Source organism: Typha latifolia, chromosome 4, assembly GCF_019914945.1.
Source record: "Typha latifolia isolate L0001 chromosome 4, TyphaL0001v2, whole genome shotgun sequence".
Taxonomy (NCBI): domain Eukaryota; kingdom Viridiplantae; phylum Streptophyta; class Magnoliopsida; order Poales; family Typhaceae; genus Typha; species Typha latifolia.
Window position 1 is genome coordinate 2,707,850 of NC_133089.1, and position 20,400 is coordinate 2,728,249.

The 20,400-nt window shown below is 35.4% G+C and overlaps 3 protein-coding genes across 6 annotated transcripts; 1 reads left to right on the forward strand and 2 right to left on the reverse strand.

The window, feature by feature from the left end:
• Window positions 1-5,233: 5,233 nt before the first annotated feature.
• LOC140787300 (glyceraldehyde-3-phosphate dehydrogenase 2, cytosolic) lies at window positions 5,234-9,983 on the reverse strand. Its single transcript, XM_073136161.1, has 12 exons — window positions 9,712-9,983; window positions 9,581-9,604; window positions 9,388-9,488; window positions 9,046-9,161; window positions 8,870-8,969; window positions 7,793-7,939; window positions 7,641-7,701; window positions 7,452-7,549; window positions 6,782-6,924; window positions 5,822-5,905; window positions 5,565-5,654; window positions 5,234-5,470 (listed from the first exon to the last, which is right to left on the reverse strand). The coding sequence occupies exons 1-12, from the start codon at window positions 9,713-9,715 to the stop codon at window positions 5,425-5,427; spliced, it is 1,014 nt and encodes a 337-aa protein (XP_072992262.1). The 5' UTR covers window positions 9,716-9,983; the 3' UTR covers window positions 5,234-5,424.
• Window positions 9,984-12,891: 2,908 nt separating this feature from the next.
• LOC140787301 (ribosome production factor 2 homolog) lies at window positions 12,892-15,724 on the forward strand. The gene is made up of 7 exons (XM_073136162.1): window positions 12,892-13,041; window positions 13,334-13,407; window positions 13,490-13,693; window positions 14,334-14,579; window positions 14,662-14,898; window positions 15,104-15,169; window positions 15,257-15,724. Exons 2-7 carry the CDS (start codon window positions 13,342-13,344, stop codon window positions 15,374-15,376), a joined length of 939 nt encoding a protein of 312 aa, XP_072992263.1. The 5' UTR covers window positions 12,892-13,041; window positions 13,334-13,341; the 3' UTR covers window positions 15,377-15,724.
• A 617-nt stretch (window positions 15,725-16,341) lies between these two features.
• On the reverse strand, window positions 16,342-20,382 carry LOC140787303 (uncharacterized). 4 transcript variants are annotated; one of them, XR_012108812.1, is made up of 5 exons: window positions 20,176-20,382; window positions 19,975-20,096; window positions 17,477-18,967; window positions 16,773-16,929; window positions 16,342-16,616 (listed from the first exon to the last, which is right to left on the reverse strand). XR_012108812.1 is itself a non-coding variant. In XM_073136166.1 (3 exons), the coding sequence occupies exons 1-3, from the start codon at window positions 20,289-20,291 to the stop codon at window positions 19,540-19,542; spliced, it is 258 nt and encodes an 85-aa protein (XP_072992267.1). In that variant the 5' UTR covers window positions 20,292-20,378; the 3' UTR covers window positions 19,272-19,539. The 4 variants fall into 4 exon arrangements, 1 of the variants encoding a protein (XP_072992267.1); XR_012108810.1 differs by having other exon boundaries at window positions 16,342-16,659; XR_012108811.1 differs by having other exon boundaries at window positions 16,342-16,929.
• Between the last annotated feature and the right edge of the window lie 18 nt (window positions 20,383-20,400).

The following is a 20,400-nucleotide window of genomic DNA, read 5'->3' on the forward strand; positions in this document are numbered from 1 at the left end:
AAGTTGGGAGGAAACACCGTGAACATGCAGGGTGTCCATTGAAAGAGACGACCGTTTACCCGGAGACTTTTTTTTTTAAAGTACAAAAAAGAAAAAAAATTCTCATTATTGAGAATTTTTTTTATTTGTTTATGCTGCAAAAAGACTCACAGTCTTTCAAAATCAATGGGAATGAATCGAGAGGTTGATGGCTTCAATGGGGAAATCCATAGGAAACGGCGGAACTACTATAATACTAATACTAATACTAATGCTAATACTAGATAATATATCAAAGTATTTGTGAGAATTGGAGGTCTATAACAACGTACTGTGACACTTGGTTGGAAACATTGATTCCTAACGAGAGGGTTTGTTCATTCATAAAAATATATAAACGTCAATGCTGATTCTTAGCTTTAATAGAGCAAGAAAATTTAGAATTTGGATTTAGGAAGTGGATGGGATTTTAATTTTAATTTTATTTTATTTTTTGTGAGAGTGTTTGGATAATATTTCATATGGAAAATATGGAGAGACATGAAGATTTATGTTTTTCACCCGCCACCGCTGCTCGTGTTCCTCCTCCTCCACCACCGTCACCGCTCCCTAAACGTTTAGAGAAAAAAAAATCATCAAAATTATAAGTGATTTTCTTCCTTCGGATTGTTTTAATTTGTTAATAATCTAACAAATTTTGATGGAAAAGATAATAAGAGGACGATAACGATGGTAATAACATGTCGAGAAGTTTATATTAGTTTTTATTCCTACATGTTTATTCATGCATATAACAGTCTAGTTAAACATCAATCCGTGAATAAAGGGTAATTTTATATGGATGGTTCTTAGCTTTAATAGCTCCACAATCTCATTGATTCTTACATGTTAATCACCAGATCAGCATTTTAGTTAGTCTTTATCTTCTGATTTCAAGTGGGCAAGATGATGGCCATTGGAGTCAAAAAGGAGAAATTAAAGAGCAGCCAACAACTTGGGAGTCTAAAGGGATGGTATTCAACTACGCATAAAGTGATACCTTAAAGATGGCTTTGTTCATACTTCTTCAAACTAGAATCTAAGAAAAAGTTTTAGTTAGAATATGGTATCTCAAATGTCAAAAGAGATATGGGCATTTGGGCTACTGCTCCACAATTATGTCAATGCTATTTTAATCATTAGAGATGCATTTAGTACATGATGTTAATTAGTATAACAAGATTAAACAATAATAAATCTGTAGCTTATCCAAACTCAATTTGAATTTTGACTAAGAAAATGGGGGAAAGAGATATTTAATCCGACTAACTAAAACTAAATAAGATTTGAATGACTAAACTTACACCAAACTCAACTTTCCACCTAATCACATCTTTCCTATTAAATATCTAATAATTTAAGAAGGAGAAAAAAAAGAAAAGAGAAGACTTTTCTTTTCTTCTCAAAGTTCAGCATTACGTTCCTTCAGAAGAAGAAAAATAAGATCCATAGCCTGAAACAAAAAGCACAAAATTAAGGAAAAAATAATCATGCATATCCACATAATTACTGATAATTTTAGTTTCTAAAGATGAGTACGGAACAAAATTTGAGACCCCAAAATTATTTTGTTCAAGAAAAAAAAAGGATTTTATGGTGTCTCTATCAAAAAACCCAATTTCCAAGCTATTGCAAAAGGAGGAAGACCAAGACTTGGAGGCTAACTGACCGAAGACATAAGAACAAAGTAAGCATCTATCATGTCATGTCATGTCATGTCATGTCATGTCATATGCCCTTCCATTCATCCTCACAAACTATCCATTCATGCTGGCAATGTCATACAAGTCGTCTAGACTCGTCTTCTATTGGAACAAGAGAGTCAACCAAGCTTTAAATCCTGCGGCTAAGCATCTGCGACTTGTATCTAAGTCTGTCAGCCATATTTACTATGATTCCAATTGACTCATTTTGATATTACTTTCAAAATTTTTGTTATTAAAAATATCATTTTAGATGGTTAATTATATCCTGAGCTTCTACAAACTCCATCACTACTGTACATAATTTTTGCGAGTAGCTTGTTGGAATTTTTCGTAAGCAACTCTCTTGGTCAACTTATCTTTTTATCTATGACTTTACTTATATTTGATGTCATCACAACAGCATCATGAGTCTAATAAATAGTTTAAGAAGAATTCTATTGTCAATTATTTAAACAAGTACATAGAACTTTCCTAGCATAAAGGTTAGCAAAGCAAACCAAACTCATTCCTATCATCATAATTGACAAAGATCCAATTGGGTGGTGGTCTCTCTTTCAACTCTTACAAGTGCATGCGTGAAAGAAAGATCTTTAGGGAAGAGAGGCTCCAGAATTTCTTCGTTTTACATTGACGAAAGTGATTGCAGCTGTCTTTCTTTGGCTGATACCTCACAATGTTGAAGTTTTTCTACAGGCAGAAATGCTTTTCAGAATTTAGACTCAATATATATGGAGAGAGATAAGAGAGACTTGTGATAAAGATCAAATCACTGGGATATTAGTTGCCATGTACTTGTTGTTTACATCATTACATGACTTTCTGGGCAAGAGCCAAATTGAAATTAAACAAAAACTAGAAACAAGAATAGAATAAAATAAATATGTGTATCTAACTATCTAAGTCTACGTATAACATATCATTTCCACTTCTCCGCATATGGATGAATGTTACATTATATATATATATATATATATATATATTAAAACGTAGTTTTGACGATCTCAAATCTGAGCAAATGAGCAAACATTAATTTAAACATTTAGAGGCATTGATGACTGCGTAATAAATGGTTTACTTGATGCTAAAAATCTGGGCCAAGACACAGCTGGGAGGCGACATTTTTTGAGGCATTTGATGACTGCGTGAAATGTGCATTAAATGAGAATTACAATGGCAATAATAGACACGTTCGGTCGTTCAAGAAATACACGTGTCCTGTTATAAATTTCGAGATGAAAGTACTATTTGCTTGAAAAAAAAAACCAAAAACATACATACTATTGATAAGAATTATATCTTATATTATATAGTAACTCAATTACTAATTTACTTTTAATATTTATTCTATAAACTTATTTTATATTAAATCAAATACTTTTTTATAATAATTTTATTAAAAATAAATAAAACATAGTCTTCTTATTTTATTTTATTTTATATTATATCAAAAATAATTATTATACTTTTACTGTAAAATATAAGTTAACTTAATAATAGTTATTCGTAAAGCAGAGAACTCATTTTAACTATTCTAGAATTGACGGAATAAAGTAAACGAGGGTTTGAGTCTCGTTTTTCTTTCTTCTCCCTTCACAGCGCACACTCACGTCCTTGTTTTCTGTTACGAACCAGCCTAATTCGATCTACAACGGTTCTGGACTCGATGAAGCGCGTAACTTCCAATAAAATATGTGAACAATCTAACCAATGGATCCTCCTGAATTTTGGATATATTGTTTCTTTGGGAGAGAGCTTTCCAATAAATCCAAGATCATGAAATTTGGACGGTTAGATCTCAAGATATCAACCAAACAGTGTCTGAAGATCAATTAAATCCTAGCTTGATAGCCCACCAATGGTTAGATAGATGCTAGGTTTAATTCTTGATGTGAAAGGAAGAAGTTGTTGTAGAGGAGGGTGGTTAGAAGCTGGAAGAGGCCGACCAAAGACTTGAGTGGTGGAAGAAGGGAGGTGGGAGAGCGCCAATGACTATAGTCAAGTAGAGGAGATAAGGCTAAAGCCAATTCCAACAATCATCATCATACTTCAATTATGGTTTTCTCCATATATATAGAGAGGCTCACCCTAAGGACTCATCGACTAAATTAAACAACTCTAACAAATCCTAACAAATCAACAAAACCAGTCTTCCTTAACTTAGATCTGGAGGTTGTCGATCTTATTAACTAGTTTGATATATTTGGATATGTGTAGAATATCTATGAATATTTTTTTAAAACTGCGCAGAGCTGAATTTAATTAATTAAATAAAATTCTAATATGCTAAGATTCTAACGAAACCAAATAACTAAATAAGATAATTAGACTCAATCTATTGAGTCTAATATCTTTTCAATGTGATCCGATCTGACTCGATTCACATTATTTTTCTTGCTTTGCACTTCAAATTTAAACTTGAACATAGACAAAAACCCAGATATTTTCATCCTCCTTATAAGCCTATGCAGTCCGTACCCTATTGTAATATTTCTACATTTGTTTGTAGCCCTCATTTGCGCACAAGATGGCTCCTATAATGATGGAATTATTTCGAAGTCGGCAAGAGTTCCGTTTGAAAGAAGCTAATAAGAAGGTCCACGAGAGAAACGAAGAACTGAAAGCATACATTTGAAAATCAAAAAGAAAAGAATTATTTGTTTATCGAACACTAGTTATAGGTTTATTTTATTTTAATATTTTTACGGATAGCCGTGGTCCTGTTCCACTGAAACATAGGACAGACAGATGAACTCGCGTTATATAAGAAAAGGAAAATTTTACTTCGCTTCCTCTTTTTTATATTATTTTTATTGGATCTCTAATTACTTTTTTTAATTTACCTAAATTGAGTTAGTTTAGGTCACAGAAACTAAACGACCTTGAAATTAAAATAACCTGGAGTACTCAAATTACTAATATATCCGTAAGTATTAGTAAAACCTAACCCGTTTACTAAATTAAAGAAGACCCTCCCAAAATTTTCTTTCCCAAAAGATTGTATGGGTGAGTGCATTCCTAATAGATTCTTCTTTCTCAACGTGTTCTTTTCCTAAGGAAACGGTAAGAGTGAAAATATATACAACCAAATTAATAAGATATCATAGACAATTTTCAATATTTTAGAAATCATATTTTTATTAAAAAAAAGAAGTCATTTCGTCCCAAAATAGAATTATAGAATGTTCGAACGCACCAAATTCCGATCGCACCCATTCGCCACACAAGCGAGGGCATTTGGGCTATCATTTAAACCCAGCCAAGTCGAGCAATAACTGAAGGACCTTTCCGACGGACAAAATGTCGTCACATCATTATAACATCGATCACATTAAACGAAGACACGATTTGCTACCTGTCTGATAATTTAATCCAGTTTTTGCATAACTCGGCAAGACTTCTGGGATATTCTGATCACCAATAGAATCAATCCCAAGTATAAACATCATACCACTTGTCATGGAAAATATATGTGAAACTCTTAAGCAATAACTTGTCCAACTCAAGCAAAATAAGGCTACCGAAGTTTCTTCGTATTAGGTTCTACAGAACTGGGATAACAAACAAAGCTCATACTCAAAGTAGAGCACCCGGGAAAACGTAGTGACTTTAACGTCGTCAACATTTATTCTCAGCATAAACAAAACACATACAGCAGCAATCTAAGACGAGTCACGACTCACCGGACGAGGAGGAATCCCTTTCACTTGGCAGTGTGAATGTGGCGTATCAAGTCAATGACACGAGAGCTACACAAGGCATTAAACAAAAATTATATAAAGAAACATGAAAGACTGCGTTAAGAACACGGCTAATTTTTTGTGCCAATCGACAAAGAATTACCTGTAGCCCCACTCGTTGTCGTACCAAGAGACAAGCTTGACAAAGTTATCATTCAGAGCAATTCCAGCCTTGGCATCAAAAATGCTTGACCTACGAGAGACAAAAGAAAAAAATAGAATAGATAACATTGTTCACTATCTGCAACATATATGTAAAAATGAACAAAAAAATTGTGAACCACAAATGCAAAATTCATGGAAACTGTGAAGTCAGTAACCAAACAATCAGCATTGTAAGAGCAACTCATAAGAGAGTACCTGCTGTCACCAATAAAATCGGTAGAAACCAAGTCTTCATCAACATACCCCAAAATCCCTTTAAGCTTTCCCTCGGACTCTTCCCTGCAGAAAAATGCAATAATTTATATGTATGACCTTTTACAAGAAGTATCATAAGCCCATAAGGGCACTAAGATAGCATCTGTAATTACAAAAAACGAAGCACTCCATTGATGAAGCTAACACATTCATCAATTACCAGGAGTCTTATAAGACTAGATTATTTCACTAAACAGGCTGAGAAAATGCCTCTTGAGTAAAGCTACTAATCTATGCCTTAAACAATTAATAATAAAACAAATTATAAATTAACCCTACGTAGCTATATCTAAATCAAACTATATTAAACTTGCATTTTGTATCACTTCACCCCTATTCCTATGTAGTTATGTCTAAAATTAAACTTATGTAGTTATATCTAAAATCAAACTATCATAAACTTGCATTTGTATCACTTCACCCATATAGTGTAAACTAATGTGAAAATGTTTTTTTTTTCATCCAAAATGTACAAAAGTTTCAAAAAATAGAATTTTTCCCCCCAACAAAACGGACATCAAAATATTAATACTATTATCTCTATAAACTTCCATTGAAATACATAATCATGAAATAAAATATATTAATCATCTTAAATACATGTGTAAAAAAATCATAGATCAAACAATAGATAATTTAACATCACAAGTACACTATTATTGGTCTATTAATGGCAGTTGAGTTTCCAACTTAGTCTAAACAACAATGGGTCAAAAGTGATACAAACATTCAGAGTCTAATTTTAGAAATAACTACATAATTAATATCCTTTTGTCAAGCATTTAATTACAAAAAGGAGCATTCCATTGAAATTCATTACTTTCATTTTGTGTGCCCTAGATAATTAATACTAAGCTCAACAAAACTCAATGACTGCTGATTTGAATGCCGAGCACTTACTTAATAGCAGCCTTAATCTGCTCATAGGTGGCTGATTTCTCAAGTCTGACGGTGAGGTCAACGACAGACACATCGACAGTTGGAACACGGAAAGCCATACCAGTCAGTTTGCCATTCAAAGAAGGAAGCACCTTGCCAACAGCCTGCACAGGACGATTTGGGGGGAGGTCAGATATCGCAAATTTCCAGCCAGTAACCCAAAAATTATCCAAGTGGATAACTTGAAAATGCTCAAAATGAAGGAACATGTGGGCAATTAAAATAAAAGAGATATGGTAGGACTTTACTTGAAGAACATACTAAAATAGAATAGAATGGATAAAATTTTCATTACGAGGGCAGATATATATTTTCTCCACTTGCCTACATTGTCTACACTTACTCTTAGGAAAAGGACATAACAAGTTTAAGCAACATTTAATTATCTGACTAAAGGAAAAGGCACATTAATAAGAAATTGATTCAATCTTTCCAAAAGCCAAGATTATAGATTTCAAACCCAAGAAAGAAGATGAATCTTAAGAAATGGAATTCTTTTGAACTTAAATTCAAGTGGCTCTATCAACTGAATGCACTGCTCTTTAAAATAACCTCAAACCATAATCAATAAATGGATAGCCTGATGAGTTGTCCCTTAATTATGATTTGAATATAAAGCTAGTGGAAGTACCTTTGCAGCACCAGTGCTACTGGGAATAATGTTAAAACTTGCAGCTCGACCACCTCTCCAGTCCTTGCTAGATGGTCCATCAACAGTCTTCTGAGTGGCTGACATAAAACGGAGCAGATACCATATATTAGCCTTTTTTATGATACTTAAAGGGTGCCATATTGAAAGTTAGCTTAGGTGAAAACTTACCAGTGATGGCATGCACTGTGGTCATCAAAGCCTCAACAATCCCAAACCTATCATTAATGACCTGCCAAAATTTGAAAATTCCCAATAGATTAATAATGCATCAAAGAGAAGCAGTTGAGAAAGAAAAGGAATATGAGAGGGACAAAAAGTACCTTGGCTAGGGGAGCAAGACAGTTAGTGGTGCAGCTAGCATTCGAGACAATGTTAATGTCAGACTTGTACTCATGCTCATTCACACCAACTACAAACATTGGAGCGTCTTTGCTAGGAGCAGAAATGACCACCTTCTTGGCACCGCCCTGTTATTTGCAGGCATTAAGAAAATTAAAAAAAAAATCTTCACATTCCAGTCAGGTGGATTTGGCAAATTAGCACATTTGAGATATGTTGAACATGAATATGTATGACGAAGCAGATTAAGTTTTGTTTTTGTAAAAATGTAAAACAAAAACCTCATGGATATTGTATTTGCATCAGCTGCAAGAAAAGAAACTAGCATAAAATCAATTTTAAGACTTCAGTATTGTTTAAGGATATAATAATGTGATATATGCATCAAAATAATCAAATAGATGAAATGACAGCGTGCTATCTGTTGGCATAGACATACAGTTTGCAAAGTGTGTTAATTTATACAAGAACAAAATAATTTTCTTAATTTAATTCTAAATAGTAAAATACACATAACAGGAATATGTAAATAACACATGATCAACCGAATCCACTGTATGATCTCCTAGTAATAGTAGCACCTGTTTCTATATTTGTAATATTTTATATATGAATATTAGTAACTCTTAACAATATAAATACTTGATCATTTGCTCCAAAACTGCAGCTCTTGCATTTCTTAGCAAAGCAACAAACTTGGAACAAGCAAATCATTGAACCACTTAGAATCCAGAATTTATTTCATTTACCGCACCCAAAAACCTATGAAGGAAGAAAGAGAAGGAAAGACCATAATTCTATGAATCAGGCAGCGGCAGGGGCTTCTGAAAAGAAATCTTTACAATAGTACAGACAACTCATGAACTAGATAAAGCATTTCAGCATCCAGAAAATGCATCCTTGCATCATAAAGCAAATCTTAGATGTAATTGTAACTTTAGGAAAGCAAAACAAGATATACTCAACATAATCTATATGACAGATATCCAAAAAAACAAAAAACTAGCACACCCACCAATCTATCACAGCTAAAATTTAGAGAAATGAAATCAAGATACCTTCAAGTGCGCAGCAGCTTTTTCTTTGTCAGTGAAGACACCAGTGGACTCAACAACATACTCAGCACCGGTTTCACCCCATGGAATCTCCTCCGGGTTCCTAATAAAATCAATGCCCACTATGACTCTCATAATACTATAACAACATCAAAAAAAGAAGGCAAGAATTGACCTACCTAACGCCAAAAACAGTGACTTCTTTCTCGCCAAAGAGAAGAGTCTTGGAATCCTTCACCTTGATCTCATGGTGCTTCCATTTACCGTGCACAGTATCATACTTGAACATATATGTCTACAAATTACAGAAGAAAACGAGAAAATAAATAATTGATGGTATATGCATAGGTTGAGAATAACTACTACTAATCAAACAACCCGAAGTACTATTATATCCAACTTGCCAATTCGGACTCAGACTACGGTCAAATGTTTTTTTTTTCCACAGTAGCTAATCTGACCGTTCAGATCTGTAGATCTACAGTAATAGGAACGAGATCAACGAAGGAGGAGCATCGCACCATGTAATCAGTGGTAATAAATGGATCATTAACGGCAACGAGCTCCACATCCTCGCTTTGGAGGGCAACCCTAGCAACCAAACGCCCGATCCTTCCAAATCCTAACCAAATCGAACCAAATAAAACATGAAAACAAGATCTATCTGAGATCAAACCAAAAAAACCAAAATCGTAATATATCGCAGAAACCTACCGTTGATACCGATCTTGATCTTGCCTGCACCAAAAAGGGTTGAACAAAAAAACAAAAATAAATCAGTTTGGAAGATAAACGGTCATAACTATAGATCGCGGATAGAGATAGAGAAATCATCAAAGAGTTACCCATGGCGATAGTAAGTAAGAGTTAGATCGAGAAGAAGCGAGAATAGAGTTCAAACAGCTCGGGGACTTCAAAAAGAGATGAAACGCGAGAAAGGAAGGGTTTAAGCCTTCACTTAATAAAGGCAGAGAGAGGACGACTTTTTTTTAGGGGCTCCCTTTTCGAATAAGTTAATAGCTATAAAATGAACCAAAAAAAAAAAAAGATGCGGTCCCCAACTCCTCCACAAACTCCTCTAGTCCTCTATAACGACGTCAGCAACGTGGCAAGGCCCAGGTCGATGATATTCCTCCTGCCCTACCTTATACCGTCGAATATTCCGCCACGTCGCTGAGTTCTAGAAAATTTTAAGATGAGGTGTCGACATATTAGCGATGAGGAAAAAATATATGTATAACCGCTTCTTCTACGATAAAATGTCTATAATAACTATCGTCCCTCACCTACGTGGTGAGAAACTATTGGGTACGTATACGTTCTTTCAGCCAATTGAGGGAGAGAAAGTTTTTCGTTAAAGAGATCGACAGGCGTATTTTATGGTACTTTATTAGAAACTCGGATGTCATCGGGAGTTGCGACGTGACGCGGCTCGACGCCTGAGACCAGCAACGTAGCAAGTGGAACCGGCAAAGGTGGACGAGCGGCGAGGAAAGCACCCTCATAGTTCGAAAGTAATTACGAGAACACCACAGGAATAACGAGCGAATCGAGCCGTTTCTAGAGGCTTCTGGGTTTCGTGGACGGGTTTAGACTTTGAAATGCGACCGCCGAGTCTGCGGCGAAGTTACGACCGGCCGCCCATGGGTTTGAATCTGCTTGTCGGGCGACCTGTCACAATATTACGAAAATGACCCCCTCGATGTCGGATTAACGGATTTTCCTTTGGACGGTCCAGATCTTATCTCTGTCCTTATCCGAGCTACGGTCTGGTCCACTGGAGATAGGGCATCTCGTCGGAGAGATAATTTGTGAGGTCAAGAGAATTCTTTTGTTAGAATATTATAAATAATAATAATCTTAAATAGCTTAACGTTGCATCGTGAGTTCGGTCCGCCTCGTTGACATTGGATTTCGTATTTAGTTTGGAATTCTACTTTTTTATAATCACAGCTGTTGTTTGGAATTATTAAGTGATGAAATTTTAATTGGTTTTAATTTATTTGGAGGGATGATTTGAGGTTAGATTCAATGTATGTAGTGAAATCCGAAGATTTGAGGCTAATTTTTTTTTTATGTAATTTATTTGTCATTTAAGTTAGCTTTTTTAAAATTTTAAAATTGAATATTAATATATTGGTTCCATTTGAATTGGATTTAAGGGGGTTTCTTAGATGAGGTTAGTGGTTTTGATACCAAATTTCAGTTTTCTAAAAACATGGTTAATACCTACTTCTCCCTAAATCTTATTTAGAGTATCAAAATTAAAACAGTTTAATGATAAAGCTAAATGATAGTTTAGGAACCATTTTTTTAATGTTAAAACAAAAAAAAAATAATTCATCATTATTAACTCAGATTACAATCAAACATTTAATTTTTCTTAACACATTTATAAGGTACCATATTTCACATTCAAATAGGCTATCCAGGTTCTGGAGCTAACTACTCTCCAAAAGCTAGCTTACATCTTTACTAAAGTCCATTGGCAAAATAAGAAGAAAAAAAATTGAACATAATAAAAAAGAATTTCTAACTCATTCCAACCAACAAAATTATGACTTTCATTTCGGTTTCATTATTTTTAAAACAATGAAAATTCATTTCCAAATGGAATGAATGAATTGAATTATCTCATAATGGAATCAACTGAATTTATTTGGACCTGGCCTATTTATTATTTGGAATTGTATTGAATTTGAATCTTGATAGACTCATTCATTATTTAATTTGGACATATAAATAATCTATAAATACAGATATATTTTATAATACACAATACAAGAAGTCAATCGATTCCTTTGTTGGAAAAAAATGGTAGAACACGTCCTCCTCCATTGTAGCGAGAGCCGTTTCAAAGCAAGCTTGGCTTCAAAATGAAAACAAAATCTTTCAGACCGGATGAATGGCTAGTCCACCTTCGCCACAACATTTATGAAAAAGACTTATTACCATACAACTTTATTGTTCTCTAGTCTATCTAGAGATGCACAAACAAATTTTGCTTTGAAAGAGAAAAGTCGAGCCCCTTACGTGTGCTTTGCATGGCGGACTCAATCTTCAAGTACCTCAACGTGAACCCCTCAGTGGAAACTCATATCGCCTTTATCTCTGTCAATCTTGTCTCTCTCATTAATCACCCTATCCCTAATGAGGGAGACATTGTAGGATAGTCAAATGCCTCATGAAGTGGCTCTAATTAACGAGTGTTTGACATTGCCCTAGCTATGCACCCATCCCCCATCAGTGCGAGGAAAGCAATTTTTTCAAACCATTGTCAGAAAACACAATTTATAGAGAATTTGTAGCTCTCTCTGCGATCAAGGAGGTAAGCAGGTTGGCTAATGGCAAGAAGATCTGGATCTTCTGTGACCGCTAGACCTTAGTCACTACAATCAACAATCCTTGTCCAAACTCTCCAAACCTGCAAATAGCTTCTCTTATCAATGAATGCCTTCTCCGGATCTCAAAAGTTGTGTTTTTAAGAATATGCTACTACTAGTAGAAATGATAACCTAGCAGCTCAAATATAGTAAAGAGAGTGGTGGATCAACCTGCCTGTCAACTTGACTATTTAAAAAAAAAAAAAAAAAAAAAAAAAAAAAAACTTGCTCCTCTGTTATTACCTATGAATTTGGGGTTTATAAAAATGGGGATATAAAGGTTATTGAAATCTTTGCTTCAAAATGTTGTACAAGTGTAGAAACATTGTGAAAGACACAAATAGTTTTAAATACTGAGAAAAAAAGAAGGAAGAATGTGAAGATCGTTTTTAATCGTCGATGCTCCCAGCGGACTCTTTTGATCAATCTAAAGTTATTCTGGATCCCGATCCCCGATCCATTAGCCAGCAGGTTAGATGAAGGAATTTTTATATTTCACACCCTGCATTACGTGTTTATTCCATTTACATCCGATCTTTCGATTATTCTTAACTTGACCCTCTACGTTTTAATAATTTCGAAAAAGTCGTACCAAGTATGCAAGCAGTATGATTTAAAAGTGAAATAAAAGAAACACAAAATACAGGGTGTTAAATGAAAAGATCCTGTCAACTAAACCCTAGTTGGGAAGGCTCAATCGATCTCGCGTCCTACTACTCCTCCTCCTCTCTCTCGCTCTCGTGTGGGCTGCCGGCGTCGTCGCAACTCCCCGCAGCATAAACCGCGAGACAGGTCTCTTCCTATTCCTCTCTCTCTACCTTCTTTGGCCTTTGAGGCGATTACTACAAGAATTCTTTGGAGAAGTTTCAAGTCTGCCTATTTGTCTATTCCCTCGTTCTTTAGAGAACAAAGCATGCTCGATTACATCTAGTAGCTTATAATTTTCGACTTCATCATCTGTGGAGCAGGGAAAAGCTACTATATTTTCATCAAAAATCTTTTTTTTTTGTTTCTTAATTATATTTTTCTAATGCATGTATGCCACTAAATGAATTAAATTTCTTGCCTTCTTTCACGCCTGTAGCTGATAAAATGCAAATAAGAACCCCCAAGACTCATCGAGGGAAGCGGGAGCTTGTAAAGCGTGCGCCAAAACTTGTAAGAATTTTCTTAACTAATTTTGTCCAACATACACCAGAAGATAATGTGATTATTGAACACATGTTATATGTATTTGTAGGTTGAGAATGGTAAGAAGACACTTATCCTTCATGGTAACAAGACTGGCACTATTTTGAACTCAGTGTTGAGTGATATATATCACTTGAAGAGAGATAATGCCGTAAAGTATACCAGGAAGAACGATAGCGTAAGGCCATTCGAAAGTGGCGGAGAAACATCTTTGGAGTTCTTTTCTCTCAAAACTGACTGCAGCCTTTTTGTGGTAAGCAAATTAGGAAGAGGTTATTAAGCTCGTAGTTCCATCTCCTGTTGTTCAATCTTTTTTATTCTCCTCTTCTTGATTTCTCTTATTTCTTGCTTCTATTTTCTACTTTCCTCTTCATTGGATGATGCATCTCTGTTATGTTTATTCCATATGGACATACTTTTACTATGTTCCGACTATAGGCCAAACAAATAAGAAAACAAATTTTATTCAATAAGTGAAGCATAGATTTCGGACCCTCAATGGTTTTTTTTGGTTCAGAGCTTAATAACCTCAAACCAATAAGTGCGGCCTCAAACCAATGTGCTAGAAGATAGTACATTGGTTCACAGAGTCGCACTTATTAGTGTATCTTTTCCTTTCATCTTAGCTTTGTTATTCTTAATATGCATGTCATATACATAGGTCCTACTTTAAGACATAAAGACCATCTTTTTGTTTGTTTGTTTTTGAATCCAAGCGTGACTTCTTTTTGTGAGCATTTTACTGCATGGTGCTAATATTAGATGACATACCAGAAGACAAAGAGGCTTAACTTGTAGATCAAAGCCATCTATATCTAGAAAATGCCATTTCTTCATAAAATGGATGTGCTCAGTCTTTTCACTTTCCTAACTAATAGGTCTTAATTTTGCAGTTTGGCTCACATTCAAAGAAAAGGCCCGACAATCTAGTTCTTGGGAGGACTTATGATCATCATATATACGATCTTATTGAAGTAGGAGTGGAAAACTATAGATCGATGGAGTCATTTGTATATGATAAGAAGCTGAGCCCAAAAATTGGGTCGAAACCTCTCTTTGTCTTCGTAGGAGAAGGTTTTGAGAGTGTTGAAGAGTTAAAACACTTGAAGGAAGTACTGCTTGATCTTTTCAGAGGAGAGGTCAGTCTTTCGTTATTATTGTTAGTAACATTGAGTTAATTCATCGAATAAATTGTAAATATTTCCTTCCTTGCTAGTACAGGTGGTGGAAAATCTAAATCTTGCTGGTGTAGACAGGGTTTTCGTATGCACAGCTATCTCTTCTTCTACAGTGGTCTTTATGCACTGTGCTCTTCGGCTAAAGAAGTCAGGCACATCTATTCCTAAAATGGAATTGGTAGAAGTTGGTCCCTCAATGGACTTTAAAGTTCGACGTCATCGTCTTCCAAATGAGAGTTTGAAGAAAGAAGCAATGAAGGTTGCTGAACAGGCTAAGAAGGTAAATATAAGAGCCTTGAACCTTATACAGTTCTTAGTTGCTTTCGTACTTGTGCAAACAAGATCCTTAAGAAGTTAATAGAATATCAAGAAAGCTCTCCTCCTTTTCATTCAGCTGCTTTTTTCTTGCATTATTGCAACTTGTTTGCCTTTTTATTTGATACTGGAAACTTAAATTGCTGATAATAGCTGATGTTTACCTGCAGGTTAAGAATGTTTCAAGTGATGTAGTGCAGGGTAAAGTAGGCAAGATCTACATGCCCGACCAACAGGTTCAGACTTCAGACAAATCTTTCCATTTACCCAGTCTAACAGTAGCAATTCATAGCATCGCATTAACCCATGTTTTGCTTTTGAAGGTTGGAGGAATGCCTTTATCAAATACTGTAAAAGGACTAAAGAGAGAACGCCGTGAGGCTAAGATAAACAAGGTTGCTGGAAGTGATAAATCAAAAAAGATAAAGACAAACCCTGAGTGACCGTCAGAGGTTGCGTCATCCTAACAAGCCTGTGCCACATTTTAGGCAATTTTTTTGGCAGTTGTGAAGTCCCAGATGCTACACTATTTCTCTTTTCAAGTTAGAGTATGCGAAGATTTGACACCACAGAGTAGAAGCTACCTGCTTTGTTATTTTACTTATGTTGACAAGAGATTGAAACAGTATGTGGTTTCATTCAGAAGTAATTATATTTCTATTTCAGTTGTATCAAGTTTCCTCCTGGTTGTGTGAGAATTATATAATTTTTGTCAGACATAATCCTACTATTTGTTGCATGAGATGTTTGGTTACCAACTTACATTTTAAAGAGTAAATTTTATGTGACAAGTGACAACCACTTTCTGATACTGTTGGTTTTATTGAATGGATCTTCTTGCATAAACTTTTGAAAACCGGGCAGGGGTTTCATATTACCCATGCTTTACCAGCCATTACCAGATCCATGCTATACAAAGATAATAACATAAAAATAAGAGTTTATGTGGAGTTGTTTCTCTTATTTACTATCAATTGTATGGTCTGGCTGAGTGCGGTTATTGTTAATTCACCATATTCCACAAAAGTTTAATCTAATAGAAATTGGATGTAGCCTAAGTTTGAGATTGAATCGATAGGTGTTGCAAAATTTGAATTCAGAAACTTCTGCTCCAATGCATGTAATCTTCATATATAGTTACAAGTTTAAGCTTATAAAAAACGATGGATTTAATCTTGCAAAAATTCTAGAGATAATGACATCTCTTCATTGGATCATCATAGATAAAGTTACCACAGGGTAAGGAAGAAGAAAGGTATTGCCAAGTCCATTTCCAAATGACTTTTTCAACAATATAATTGGGCTCGACCAATTTTTCCCAAGAAAATAAAAAAGAGAAAAGAAAGAATACAAGTACTAATTCACTAATATCTAAGAAGTCAACAGTAATATAATCAACCATCAACCATGAAGCAGAAGAAGTATCAATTTATATACTGATATGTAGAGCTAACGAGGTAGTATCTAAATGGAGGATGGATCACAAACAATACAAGCTAAGAGGAGGATAGCAGAGGAAGCAGCATCCTCCTCTTCAGTGAAGCAGCTTCTCTTAAACTTGCAAGCCTTTCCCTTGTTGCATTGCAGCTTCACCACTTTTGCTTCTCTCTCTTGCCTCCTCTTCATATTGTACACCATCCCTTCTTTGCACCAAAGTTTCTATATGAAATAAGAGATGTCTCTCTGCATGGGAGCTGCCGAACTGAGAGATCTCACACAGTAGTAGCTTTATAGAGGACATGGTGTGCAGAAGAAGCCAATTGGAAGCACAGTAGAGTAAAATGACAGAAACCATATCCCCTAGTAAAAGTTTCAATATTAAGAGTTCACGATTGTCACCTGAAATGTGTGCCAATTGGCATGGTTATGATGGACAATAGCTTGTCCTTGTTCTTGTCCAGGAGTTCTCCATGTGCCTTGACATGTGAGTTTATAACCTCTAGGAACTTATTCCTTTAGCTTTTCCACAGTTTGAGGTCCAGAGTACCTATTTTATCTACAATCCAATTTATAAGATTTCAAAATTATTTACTACTTTGTTCCTTGCCAAGGAACATAAAAGAGGATAAGAGGCCCATCAAAAGTAAAATTAATCTGTGCTAAAAAAAATATTTGGTCATTTTACTTTTTTGGCAGTTTCAAGCCGACTTCAGTGACTTGATATATCCATAAAAGTTAAAAATATCCCATAATAATAGTATCACTGATTCATTTCAAGTCAAACTGGAGGAATAGAATGGCTTCTCAAACCAAGGTTAATTTGTACTCTACAAATTTCATTCATTTCAGGTGGAAGAGAACCTGAACTTACTTTTTGTGATTCATTTTATTCATCAAGTTTGATAGAATACGCAATTGCAATATGACAGGCAATGAATCATACATTTTTCTATAGCATATGAAAGAGACAAAACAACACAGTGACGCATGAGTCCAAAATTTTCAACATCATGTTTGAACATGGAGTGCTGCGAAAAGGAAAAGAAAGGAGAATGATGGGGTATGTATTTGAGAAAGATAAGAGGAAAAGGTTGGACACTGACCTTTCAAGCATTGGTGGGTAAGAAGCACAGAACTTTCACTTTCACTTAAGTTGAAAAATTGCACCTTATCACTTAACCTCTGTGTAATATAATAAGAATAAAATTCAATTCAGATAAGAAAAGAAGTTAACCTTTTACCTCACAAAATAGATTAGTCTGTTTAGGGCTGCCAAATTTCTAAAGATACTACCTACAGTGATGCTACTTCCTACCAACATACTGAGGATCATCTTTACTGCAACAAGGAGAAGGGATCACCAAATGATGTGAGCTCTATTGTTTCTCTAGAGTGCCAAAAGGCCGCAATAGGGGATGTCCTAGCATTGTCGGAATATAAGCCGAATTATACCTGCGTAGGTTTCCTGTTGATGATTCACATAGCAGATAGTGATGATATATGCACATCTAGGGAAGGCCAAATGTATCCATATGTAAGATGAAATAAGATAATTATGGAGGATAAGAGTTGGAGCTATGACATGATTCTGATTTTGACCTCCCTCAAATCCATAAATCCTGCCTAATGAAATAAAATTTGATCTCCTGATCAGGAAACCGTATCCAAGCTCCACGGTTAGTTATGAGCGAAGAACAAGGGTTTGTTTGAGGGCAAAAAGTATAGTTGATGCAAAAAGTATGCTGGACAACACAATCCCAGGACTACACTAAATCTGGCAACAAAAAAACTTAAAGCACTTAAAACAGGAGAGAATGACTCCTAGATCTCATATAGAAGAAAGAGAAGAGAAGGACACAGTGGTCTCATATAGAGAAGGAAAAGATAAGAGAAGTGGAGGGAGGAGAACTGCATGACAAGTGGGAGGCAAGAGAATAGAGAGGAAATTAAACCATCTGACCTGAATTTGGTCTTACAGGCAGATATTGCCTAATACATGTTCCAACAAGAATATTTTGCTGCACATACAGTAATATTAGTTTTTCTTGCAATAAGGCATGTAACTGCCAATGAAAAAGCCTACCAGCCTATGATGGGGCTCAATGCCTTGTCACATTTCTAGAACACAGAATCCTGGATCCGGAACTTTGTAACGTAACTTCTTTAGAAGAAAAAGTATACCATATCCATAAATCCAAGGTAGATCCATAGAATACCATTCTACTAGTAAGCCTAGCATATAACTGCTTACACATTATCATTTTAGACTACTATATACACCATAGAGGTATAAATCATCAATTGTAATTCAAATTTGCTTGCATAGAATTGCGTAGCAAGTTATCTATTAATGCTTGTAAAGGAACAGAAGTACATAAGAGGATTACAAAATAAACATCCACCACAAAATGTCATCTCAAGGGAAATAAAAAGAAGGCTACAAGAGTTAGAAACAAAGAACATAACTTTGTATTTTAGCTCCTCAAAGACGGTTCAGGATCTCTTATTCTTTCAGGAAAATGAAGTAGAAGCTCTAGAAATCTATAGCCCACGCAAAGAGTCACCAGACTTTGGTCATAAAGGCAAAGCACGTCCTATATCATAAAGTAGAAAGCAAGTTAGGTTTAACATGCATGATGTCATATAGAACAGACATCCCGACTCTATATAGGCTATACAATATAACCTTCTTAGTAATCAAGAATGAATCAAGGTGGATATATACCAACTGAAAAATGTTTGTTAAAAATATTGATGAAAATTCACCAGCCATATACTGAAAAAAGTCCTAGGACTTCATCATCACTAATGTCTAACAGAATGTATGTTCAAACTGGAAATTGGGGATAGACACCACATAATGAATGCATATGTATGACATACAAATATAGCACAATATTATGAACAAGAAACCTGCTTTGATTCATGAAATACAAATTAGGTTCATTATTCTCTGAAACAAAATCAGGAAATTTCAAGTTCAAAAACAGCTTCAGCAGAGCTGAAGATATAAACTAATTGTTCTTAATTTCTTCAACACGTGACCGTGGAATATCATACCAGGTCCTGTAAATTATAAGAGAAGCTAATCTAACGTGGTTTTGGATTCAATCATGATTCAACAAGGAATGTCTTCTCTTCGCTGTCACACTCTTCCTAGCCATGGTCAGATGCGCTTGTTTAAACCTATCACCAGAATTACCAAAAGATGAAGTTCCGACTTTCAATTAGAAGCAACAAAAGATTGTACATTTGATAATTTCACCACTTGTAATTACTAAATGCTGAGAAAAACAATCGTTATCTATAATATCAGCAACTTTTTGAAACACATCATGACTTCAAAAACAAATTCTTCTAAAGTTTAAGGACCAGAAAGAAGCTTCAAATTTCAGTTTTTGCAGCATAAGAGTTCTGAAAAAAATAAATCAATATTTAGTTATGAAATCAGTTTCTTTTCTAAAAAGCACCATTATTTCTTAGTTCTTAGCCAGAACTGGTCACCCAAACTTCACAAAACAATTGGAAGCCACAAAAAGGCACTGACATTTAGCTTTTGCAACACAAAAGGTTTGGGAAAGAATAAACATTTATGATTTACCTTGGGAGAGCCAGCTCCAGCAGGAGGAATCAACGGCTATGAACGATCTGAGACGAGCAGAGGCAATGGCGCTGTGGAGTGGCATCAAGGACTCGACGCTTCCCAAAGAAGACGCGACCGATCTGGAGAAAGGTATCTCTAAGGAGTTAGACGTAAACCAAACAAAACAAAAAAGCTAGAATTTTGAGGCGTTTGCTTCACCTGCGAAAGAGAGGCGCTGCTCTCTTGGAAGGTGAGGGCTTGGTGGGCACGGCCTTGGATCGGAATGCAATCGATCTGACGGCGGCGATGACGGCGGATCTCGAGATCGACGCCATCTTTTTTCCCACGCCTTTTGGTTTGTTCTGGGAGAAGACGCCCTTAAACCCTAACGGGGAGGTTAGCCGAACCGGGGAACCGACCAAATGGACTAGAAAAGAAATAACG

Coding starts and splice junctions, on each gene's coding strand:
- LOC140787300 (XM_073136161.1), bottom strand. Junction 7,702..7,792: donor GTCTTGCTCCCCTAGCCAAG/GTACTTTTTGTC, acceptor AAATTTTGGCAG/GTCATTAATGATAGGTTTGG. Junction 6,925..7,451: donor GTAGCACTGGTGCTGCAAAG/GTACTTCCACTA, acceptor CGTCCTGTGCAG/GCTGTTGGCAAGGTGCTTCC.
- LOC140787301 (XM_073136162.1), top strand. CDS start 13,342: ATGCAAATAAGAACCCCCAAGACTCATCGAGGGAAGCGGGAGCTTGTA. Junction 13,408..13,489: donor TAAAGCGTGCGCCAAAACTT/GTAAGAATTTTC, acceptor ATGTATTTGTAG/GTTGAGAATGGTAAGAAGAC. Junction 13,694..14,333: donor CTGACTGCAGCCTTTTTGTG/GTAAGCAAATTA, acceptor TTAATTTTGCAG/TTTGGCTCACATTCAAAGAA.
- LOC140787303 (XM_073136166.1), bottom strand. CDS start 20,291: ATGGCGTCGATCTCGAGATCCGCCGTCATCGCCGCCGTCAGATCGATT. Junction 20,097..20,175: donor GCAGCGCCTCTCTTTCGCAG/GTGAAGCAAACG, acceptor ACCTTTCTCCAG/ATCGGTCGCGTCTTCTTTGG. Junction 19,560..19,974: donor CTGGAGCTGGCTCTCCCAAG/GTAAATCATAAA, acceptor TTCTGGTGATAG/GTTTAAACAAGCGCATCTGA.